Genomic DNA, 10,365 nt, shown 5'->3' with positions numbered 1-10,365 from the left:
AGATTTTGTTTTATATGAATTTAATCATGTAGATTTTTTTATTTATTATATCTGATTATCTGATAAAAAAAAAAAAAATGCTCTTGCATCCTTGTAGAAAAAATAGGAAAATAACGTTACGCACGATACTGGTAATACCTGACGTTACATTAACGTCGAAATACTCTTTTTTACTGACGTTTCATCCAAGTCGCTTGTTGTTAAACGAACGTATGAATTTATTTTTGTCATGATTGTCCCCCATTCGTTTTTACCTCTTTAAAGCATTTCCTACATGTACATGTATATATCTTCATATATGTTATTGGTTTCTATAACTACTGTTTCTTTATAGGGATAAATACTGATTAATAAATGTATAGCATTTTATTTCATTAATACATTCTGAAACATTTCAATGTGGGTTTTTTTTGTGATTCGAATGACATTGTTTGCGGTTACTTCCGAACAAATATAGACCACTGACGCAGCAAGTACAACCGCTTAACTGTGCACAAGACGATATTGAAAAGGCGAGAACGTTTTGTTGTAATATAGACCACGAAACACAGGTGTTCCCGCAGGGAGTAAAGCTGTGATGTAAAATAGTTATCCCACTCGGACTTGGTGTGTCAGTGTTAGATCACACTCTGGCCTCCGGCCATCGGCGTGATCTCACAATGACACACCAAGTCCGAGTGGGATAACTATTAAGTATAACCACCAGTTTTTATCGAATTAGAACACTGGTCATACATGTGATGACAACAGTTTATACAGAAACAAGACAACTCACTAATATTTATCAATCATTTAGCAGAATCACGACTAGCTCTTACTTGGTGAAGAGATCGAATGCTAGGCACCGGCTTAAAAGACAGTCTGTTGTCACGGTGAATCGTTTCCGCATATCGGAATATTCTTCTCTTACAATTTAACCTCGGTTGTGTTAGAAATAAATTCGCGTACTAAGAGATCTTTTGCTGTCCTTATCTGAGTCTGTCCGCGTAAAATGACACAGTCGGCTTGTCTTTAAATAATTCCTCCAGCAGCGTCTTGTGGTCCTGAAATGCAGTGAATGCCAAGATGAAGAACAGAAAGCCCTGTTCCTTTGATACAACGTATTTTGTGGCAGGTGTAATTTAGTCCGACGCATCAAAATACATTTATTTTAAATTAGATATAAAACAAAAAACATGTAAAAAAACAACTTTCTGGAATAATGTTTTCAAACATAAACCTATAACGTGACGGATTGAAAGAAAAACAGTTTACCGATAATGTGAATACCCGGCCACTTTTAAAATATTTACATTTTACTCAAATAAGTCATAAATATTCAATCAAAAGCTAAATAATATGTATTCCATTGTACTCGAAAACGTGAGAAAATCATTAAATCTGTGTCCAAGATATCTAGCGTAGAGACTGACAGACGGTCTGACACTCATCTGTATTTATAGGCAATTATAGGAGTAAGTTCGAGGATAATAAACTTAATTATTATAAATACCTTTTGCATGGGAAGTTTCGAAGAAATTTCTTGTGAAATGTTGATATCCAAAGCCGTCGCTTGTTTGACTTATATCTCCGAAACAGTGTCTGCTCTTACACTGGGCTGCACACCCGTCTGTAAACTCGTGCTTTTTTTCTACTGAATATGAAATCGACTGTTAATATTCCTCTATATAATTTCGGACTTGGTGAACAAAGTATTGATCATGAACTAAGTCTGGTCTTGTAACAAAAAATTGTTCCGTGATAATTTCAGGAAAATCTTCTGAACTATCAACACCATCGTATTCTAGCAATGCATGTCCATGTAGAATAGTAACATGGACCGACACTTCGGTTTTTTGAAAGTAAGCACTTTGAATCACAGAAAGCTCGGAACACCTGTAATTTTCAGTTATTGGCAGCTATTTCAAAGCTAATAACAGCTTATAAAAAATGCTATGTATCCAAGACATATTTCAGTTTACAACTTACATCTAACGGATTGAGCAAAATAAAACGTCATAAATAGTCAGGAGAAACATTACCTTGTGCAATGTCAAAATAATACTGATTGTACTGGCGATTAAAATTTTCACCAAAACAAACCGTAATGGCTGAGAACATTATCTTCTCGCCTAATGCGGGGTTCACACATTGCCGATTATTGCTCCCGTTTGAGATCAGACAACGATACGACACGAAAAGTGAAAAAGTCGGATTAGTATCCTCAATTATCTGGAATGTCCTATTATTGTCTAAACGCAGTCGTTTCAGTTCGTAACAGATTCCTACTGGTCAAGAAGGGTCCGAATAGTTCGGCAAAGCACCCCGACAGTTAGGTGCGTCCCGTAACATTCGGGGGAACTCAGCCGATTTTGTCTAGTCGGATTACAATGGTGCCTATGGCGTGACAGATTCTGCTGTATCGGATCGAATTCCTAACAATGTTCTGTGTATTCGGGACGGTGTCCTGTGGAACGGGAATGATCTGGAGAAATTTTTCATTGCTGTTTTTCTGCCGATTGAGTCCAGATTGCATCCAGACCTTGTCGATTGCGAACCGTTTTTGCCGAAATCGTTCCGAAACCGTCCCGTTATAAATTCTAAATATGTCAATGATACCCACGTCAGAGTCCCGACAATTACAGAACACAATACGACTGAGACCAGACAAAGCCGTTTGCAATACGATAGAGAGGACCGTGATAGGATTACGTTCCGACAGTACCTGATCATCCCGAGTATGCCGACAGTTTTCGAACGGATAACTTCCGTCAGCGTCGGTTCACTCTCTTGTCACTATCTGATCTCTGTCGGATTACATTCGGTAGAATCGGGACGCAGTCGTGACAGACTCGGTCGAATTTTACCTGGCGAAAGATACAAATCGGATTAGAAACGGATTTAGAACAAGATTATCGGGATAAATTCGCTTGGAAACGGTTGAATATCGACGCTATCTGTACAATAGCTGATTGTTGTCGTGATTAAATATTTTTTTTTACAAATTTTAATTTAAGTTTGAATTTCCATCCACGATTCATAGGATCTTGATCAGACTTTTAATAAATTTCAATCGGGAACGGTCCTGTCAAGGACGGCGGTAAAAATCGTGAATGTGTGACTCCAGCTTTACAAATTTTGATTTAAGTTTGAATTTCCATCCACGATTCACAGGATCTTGATCAGACTTTTGATAAATTTTAATCGGGAATGTTCCTGTCGAGAACGGTAGTAAAAATCGTGAATGTGTGCCCCCAGCTTAAGAGATGAGTTTCTACATATTGGGTTAAGACGGTGAGGCCTCAGGGAGATTTACTGGGGAAATATAATTGAAACATAATGGTCACTGTTCTGTTTATCTGCATGCTCTTCTCCTTTTGAAAGAATAATTGCAAATCTTGGACTGTCAAGAGTCGTCTGAAATATGGACACGTTTCAAAATCTGGAAAAGACATATATTTTACACACACTAAAAGAAGACACCAAGAAGAAATTCGGAACCCACCAGTCGAAGGGAACATGAAAACGCAACGACAAGATGTAGGCTGTCACAGTTTGTGGATTTCCAAGTACTTTTTGAGGTCATCCACCGGTTTGGTGCATTGTTAGTTTGAATAAAACAGGATTTTACACATAATACATTTAGTCAGTTCAGATGTGGAAATGACTTCATTGTTTTATGAGTATCAAGGAAGTGTTTATTTTATTGGCATATAAGTTTTAATTTCCTTTTAAAATTTTAATGTGTTCAATTCAAAATACTTCCTGACAGACTAACAATTAGTAATTTGGATAGTATATAGTCGTCGATAGACTAACAATGTCCTCCCTTAGACGACGCACAGAAAGTACAACAAATATCTTAGACGACAATGACACAAACATTTGGACAAATAGACAAAAAAAAATAAAAGGATATTTAAAAAAATCCTTTATTGTGAATGTAATATTATTGGTCGTTCTTGTGGTTTTACTCATCTTTAAAGTAGGTCTTTATGAAAAAGACAAAAAGACATTAAAAGATAACGAAGTGTCGTTCGGAAAAACAAATTCTAACAATGGTGTTTGTATACCTTGTAACTCTTTGGGATCCACTGTCAAAGCTAATGACACTTTGTTTGACAGCATCAGCCGTACAGAAGATGGAGGGAAAATATGCTGCTACAAAGATCAGGAATATATGCAGAAGATGATTTCACGGGTATGTAACATACATGGGTAAAATTCTTTCGAATATCAATCATTTTTGATTTCTCTAATGTAGTTACTAAATATTTGGTCATACACAGGACGAGAGCAAATCAAACATTTGTAATATGTCTGCAAAGGGAGTCCGTCGGGATAAAGGGGGTATTTTTACTGACACAGGGAAAAAAACGAAGATCATGAAAGTTTTATATTTAAATTGGCAACCTCTATATCGTCGGTTACTGACAGTATAATTTATTTTGAGGTCGAACACTTCCATATTTCATCCTCAATGTTCCCTTTTTTGTTTAATCAATATAGTCCCTGACAAAGGAGTGTTTTTAGATCAATTTCTTTTTCAAACTTATACAACCAAATGATACTAAATATAGTAGAGCATTTGCATTATTATCGTATTTGTTGGCGTATCCATATCTCGTATACGAGGAAATTTAAAGATAAATAAAGCCAACTTGGTCCCGATAAAGATATGTTAATGCATTTAAATTTAACTGAGTTTTAATTTATGTCGGGGATAAAACATTATTCTACACAAATCTGCCCGATACGTATACGTCAATCCGTTAACGTTTCCAGATACGTGAATAATGCCAATGCTCTACTTCAAGGTATCCTTATAAACACTAGCTCAATTGTTTTGTCTTATTTTTGTGTGTATAGATGATGGATCCAATGATAACAAAGCCAGCCTTGGATATTGGTAAGTAAAATATTCATTTAAGTCATTGAATGTAAATACATGCTTTTGTTTAATTCCCTGTAATGGCCATAGACCACAACCAAGCTTTAACAATTTATTCAGTTTAATAAAGCGTGTCTGTATATCATGGAATAACATTGTAACACTTCGACATAATGTTTGTACTACATGAAGATAGGAGATAAGGACAAATAGTTTGTGTAAAAAGTGAAATCACAAAAATACTGAACACAGAGGAAAATCCAATCGGAAAGTCCATAATCACATTGCAAAATCAAAAGAAAAGCACACACCAAAAACGAATGGACAACAACTGAATATTCAATAATGCAAAGATTGCGCATAATTGAACTTTTACGAACAAAAGAAAGTGATTGTAAAAATATAAAGACCAATATTTTTTTACGTTTTATCGCAAATCTCAGGAATTATTTTTTAACGTTTATTCTAAAGAGAACAAGTTTACACATCATTTTTTTTTATTTTTTTTTTTTTATTCGTAATGAATCTGTACAGTAAAAGTCACATAAAATATTAAGAAAAACGTCAAAACATACTTCGGACATTTTAATATTTTGTAGAATATGATCCGAAAATTCATTTTTATTTTTATAATTAAACAATGCATATACTACATACGGGGCGCCGAATGGGACTCTTGTGGTTTTGTACTCAAAATTCAATTTTGTACGGACAAAAGTGACTTTTGTTCAACAAAAATGAGTTCAGTTTAACAAAATTTGTATCATACTACAAATTTGTAATTTTGTCATACAAAATTATCTATCAGCGGACAAAAGTCACTTTTGTCATGACAAAATTCATTTTTGTTACACAGACTTGACTTTTGTTACCTAATTTGAAAATTGAGCGACAAAAGTCAATTTTGTATTCAAATTAGTTTAGTTTGGTTTCTGTGAACTAATTTGCATACAAAATCGACTTTTGTTACACAAAATTGACTTTTGTTACACAAAATTGACTTTTGTTACACAAAATTGACTTTTGTTACACAAAATTGACTTTTGTTACACAAAATTGACTTTTGTTACACAAAATTGACTTTTGTTACACAAAATTGACTGTTGTTACCCAAAATTGACTTTTGTTACACAAAATTGACTTTTGTTACACAAAATTGACTTTTGTGAGACAAAATTGACCAATGTGAGACAAAATTGACTTTTGTCTCAACAAAATTGACAAAATTGAATTTTGTCTCAACAAAATTGACAAAATTGAATTTTGTCTCAACAAAATTAACAAAATTGAATTTTGTCTCAACAAAATTGATTTTTGTCTCAACAAAATTGATTTTTGTCTCAACAAAATTGATTTTGGTCTCACGAAAGTCAATTTTGTCTCACGAAAGTCAATTTTGTCTCATAAAAGTCAATTTGTTGTTACAAAATTGAATTTTGTCGTCACAAAAATGAATTTTGTCGTCACAAAATTGACTTTTGTCTCAACAAAATTGACAAAATTGACTTTTGTCTCAACAAAATTGACAAAATTGACTTTTGTCACAACAAAATTAACAAAATTGACTTTTGTCTCAACTAAATTTACAAAATTGACTTTTGTCTCAACACAATTAACAAAATTGACTTTTGTCTCAACAAAAATGACAAATTGAATTTTGTCTCACAAAATTGAATTTTGTCTCACAAAATTGAATTTTGTCTCACAAAATTGAATTTTGTCTCACAAAAGTCAATTTTGTCTCACAAAAGTTAATTTTGTCTCACAAAAGTTAATTTTGTTTCACAAAAGTCAATTTTGTCTCACAAAATTGAATCTTACCTTACACAATTGACTTTTGTGATTTAATTTCCATATCAGGTAACAAAAGTCAATTTTGTATGCAAATATGTTTATATTTGCATACCTTTTAGACAAAATTGACTTTTGTCATGACAAATATGAATTTTGTCTACAAAAATGAATTTTGTCATGACAAAAATGAATTTTGTCTACACAAATGAATTTTGTCATCACAAAATTGAAGTTCTCACAAAATAAGTCTGTAGCACATAGTTTTGTAAGACAAAACTGATTTTGTTATGACAGAATTGAATTTTGTACAAAACCACAAGAGTCCCATTCGGCGCCCCGTACTACAGACATATAATTTTATAAAGATATTGAAAACAAATCTGTATGCCAATGTATTTATAAACATTACGCAATTCGAAGTGTCAGATAAAAGACATCCGAGCATAAAATTGCAAAGCAATGCGTATATGTAAATAGGGTAAATATGTATACCATTCCAATAAATTTGTGTGGTATATGAACAGCCAATAAAACCTTACAGTAAACGCTTTCTTGTGCTCGTACAGTAAACTGTAATAGAAATGAATAGGCAAAGTATACATTAACTTTACAGATTATGTGATCGAAAGAAAGATGAAATGGTGGAGCACCAGACATCATTCTATCCACATGTATTTAAATTTGAACACGCTGACAGGTATTTGATTTATCATTTTGTTCGAATTGGATAATTGATAGAAAATACATTTCACTTAAAAGTAAAACCAAAAATATATCCTCACGTTTACGGTGATGTTGTTTGCAGAGCCCGTAAATTAAGAAACAATCAATTATTTGTCTGACCTTTATCTAAAATTGTCCATTTTAAACAGTAATAAAATCCTTGGCATAGATTTTTTACATTGATATTGTAATTAATAAAAAAAAAACTTCACAAAATGTGTATTCATAAACAATTATGCACACTTACAATCAACAACCATTGGATACTTATATTTTGGATGTACAAAGTCATGATTTTTCTCAATTCTCTTTTACACGTTCAATTCAGGAAGTCACGTTAAAAAGTGAGCGATGGGGAGTTTTTAGTAATAATTGTACTTTACTTTCAATCAGTTTGTAAATACGTGACATGCCAATTTGACACTGAGAGGTTACGTGGCTCTGGAGTTATTTTCAATGTTTAAAGATCAATGATAAGAGAATTTGAGGAATACGTTGGAGTCATTCGGGGGCAATTAAATAGGAAACAAATAACCGAAAGGCATCTAGAAGGCAACACACACTCCAACATAAAAAATATCTCTTACAATATGGCAAGTTCTAAATCATTCCGAGTGAACAACTTTATCATAAAAATTCAACGACAACCATATAGACCTTTTTCTCGAAATTAAAGACAACCAACATCAAGATCACATAATAAATTATACCTTCTGATGAGGTTCATGGGATAACCACAATAGGTGGGGAGGTTGTATATAAATCGCAATGTATCCGTTTTAATCTCGATTAGTGGACTAACATTTATTTATGTTCTACACTTTTTTCAGGAACGAATCTTGCGTGGACGTATAAGGGTGACCACCTCGGAACCGCACATAGAAACGATGTGAACTACAATGAAAAAAATCAAAGCATTGAAATAGTAGAAACGAGTATTTATTTCGTCTATTCTGCTATTACCTTTGATTTTGGTGACGTTACTACTGTTGGGTTATATCGGCATAAGATTAAGCAATGGCTCAAGCTTCTACCAAAGACAGAACGACAACCTTTACTGCGAAGTAGATTTGGTGGATCTTCAGAAACGAGAAGAGTGTATACTAGTTTCCTTTGTGGAACTTTTAAACTTGATAGTGGTCTCGTAGTGCAGAGCGAAATTTCTGACGAAGCAATAAGACATGTTAAAAAATCAAAATATGCGAATTATTTTGGACTTTTCAAAATCTGAGAACTGATGCAAGGATTATCCGATATGAGGATATTCAGTTGAAAGTTAACAATAGAAATGGAACTGTTAATTTTAGAAGGTACAACATGGTCAAGTTTGCATATCTGGAATGTTAACATACGATTTCGTGGCCTTTAAAAATTTAAATGCATGTGTATATGTTTTTTGTGTTTGTAACTTACACATTTTATACTCAAATTATAGTATGGAGCTACAAGATATTATACATTTTTAAAATCCAAGACAAATTATTACAAAACAGTCGATAACGTGTTGTTCAACTCATTTTGCATATGGAAAAAATGAATTTAAAAACATTCTAGGAAAGATAAAAGATTGATCTGTTAATTCAAAACAGAATTTTGGAAATAATCCTAAAAATGGTAAATAATCCTATTGTGAAGAGAAAGTAGGCTACAGAATTTTATTTTCAGTCGTGTTTGAGTAATCTGTTTTTCTTTAAAACATAAAACAAAATGAATTTCAAATAAAATTTCTTTCCAGATTCAATATTCTTTTAAATATTTTTTAAGGCTACAAGTTGATAAATTAACAAATAAAAATTCACCTTTCTGTATGGGTCGAGTGAAATACCTGGTAATCGTGTAAGTCTTCATAACAAACTATGTGTGTTTGAATAACAAACACAAAAAAACTCATAATAGTACTATACTTTTCGATCTTAAAACGAAGGACAGTTTGTCTTTAACTTTTCAAACTAAATTGCTGTTAATTAAGTTTCGTTTGTAGCACAGTTGGTGTGAATCAGATATTCAGGGTACCAGTTGGTTTAAGAAAGAAATGTTATAGTTTTGAAATGTCTTGATATGTCTTTTCTATGTCTCAACTTCAACATTCAAACATTTGTTTAATTTTGCTACAAGTATATTTCAGGGTCAAATAATAAACCAATTGAAACATAGAAACACAAATCAGACAGTGTTCCTCTTAAACCAATGATAGCAAATTAGAAAAATATTTTAATGAGTGTATTTTGACATACATATACATATGTGCTACAAGGAAATTAAACATTGCATGCAAAATTGATGTAGACACCGAATAACCAATTCAGAGAACAGGATACTCAAATTCAGGATGTACGTGATACAATGATTAACCTCCGGAAGAGCCAATGATGATCAAAACTGGATTATTTCTAGGCCAAATAGGGAAAATTTAAAAAAAAAATAATGAATGTTGTCTCAAATTCTAACTAAATTACATGTACATTTTAAACAACATACTAAATTGTCATTTAGTGATATCATGATTGGTAATTCCACAAATAGTTCAAACATTTTTGAAACGTATGACATACAGTAACGAAATTCAAACGATCGAAATAGGTACAATTTTATCATTTTATTCATATGATCCATTTGAACTAAAATGATTATAAATTCTGACTTCGTATATCCATTATCTTTGTCTGTCAACTATCGTTCATTTAATTGGCAAAAATATTTCGTTTGTGATCATATTGTATGACCTTGCCATATTAGAGCAAGTTGCCGGCTAAAATTCATATGGCCGATAAAATATTTTACATTAGTCCGACACTGCAGTTTCACCAAATATGGTATGCGAAATGTTACCATATTTAATATTCATAATTTAGTTATACAAAAATACTATGACACTAAGCTTCATTTTCTAGTCTAAGGGAGATGATGCGACTCCAGGTCAGAAGATCGATTGTGTTAATAAAATCTTATAATATATGATTAAAAAAATGCACAATTTC

At 32.6% G+C, this 10,365-nt stretch overlaps 1 protein-coding gene across 1 annotated transcript; it reads left to right on the top strand.

Annotated features, from left to right (window-relative positions):
* Positions 1-3,716: 3,716 nt before the first annotated feature.
* Positions 3,717-10,365, top strand: LOC134712259 (uncharacterized). Its single transcript, XM_063573633.1, has 4 exons — positions 3,717-4,180; positions 4,849-4,888; positions 7,278-7,361; positions 8,218-10,365. Exons 1-4 carry the CDS (start codon positions 3,800-3,802, stop codon positions 8,616-8,618), a joined length of 906 nt encoding a protein of 301 aa, XP_063429703.1. The 5' UTR covers positions 3,717-3,799; the 3' UTR covers positions 8,619-10,365.

Source organism: Mytilus trossulus, chromosome 3 (assembly GCF_036588685.1).
Source record: "Mytilus trossulus isolate FHL-02 chromosome 3, PNRI_Mtr1.1.1.hap1, whole genome shotgun sequence".
Classification (NCBI taxonomy): domain Eukaryota; kingdom Metazoa; phylum Mollusca; class Bivalvia; order Mytilida; family Mytilidae; genus Mytilus; species Mytilus trossulus.
This window is presented reverse-complemented; position numbering and strand designations above follow the sequence as displayed.

Bases quoted from the DNA above. Each gene is read 5' to 3' on its own strand.
- LOC134712259 (XM_063573633.1), top strand. From the start codon at position 3,800: ATGTCCTCCCTTAGACGACGCACAGAAAGTACAACAAATATCTTAGAC. The intron at 4,889-7,277 runs GTAAGTAAAATA...TTAACTTTACAG, and splicing joins AAAGCCAGCCTTGGATATTG to ATTATGTGATCGAAAGAAAG. The intron at 7,362-8,217 runs GTATTTGATTTA...CACTTTTTTCAG, and splicing joins AAATTTGAACACGCTGACAG to GAACGAATCTTGCGTGGACG.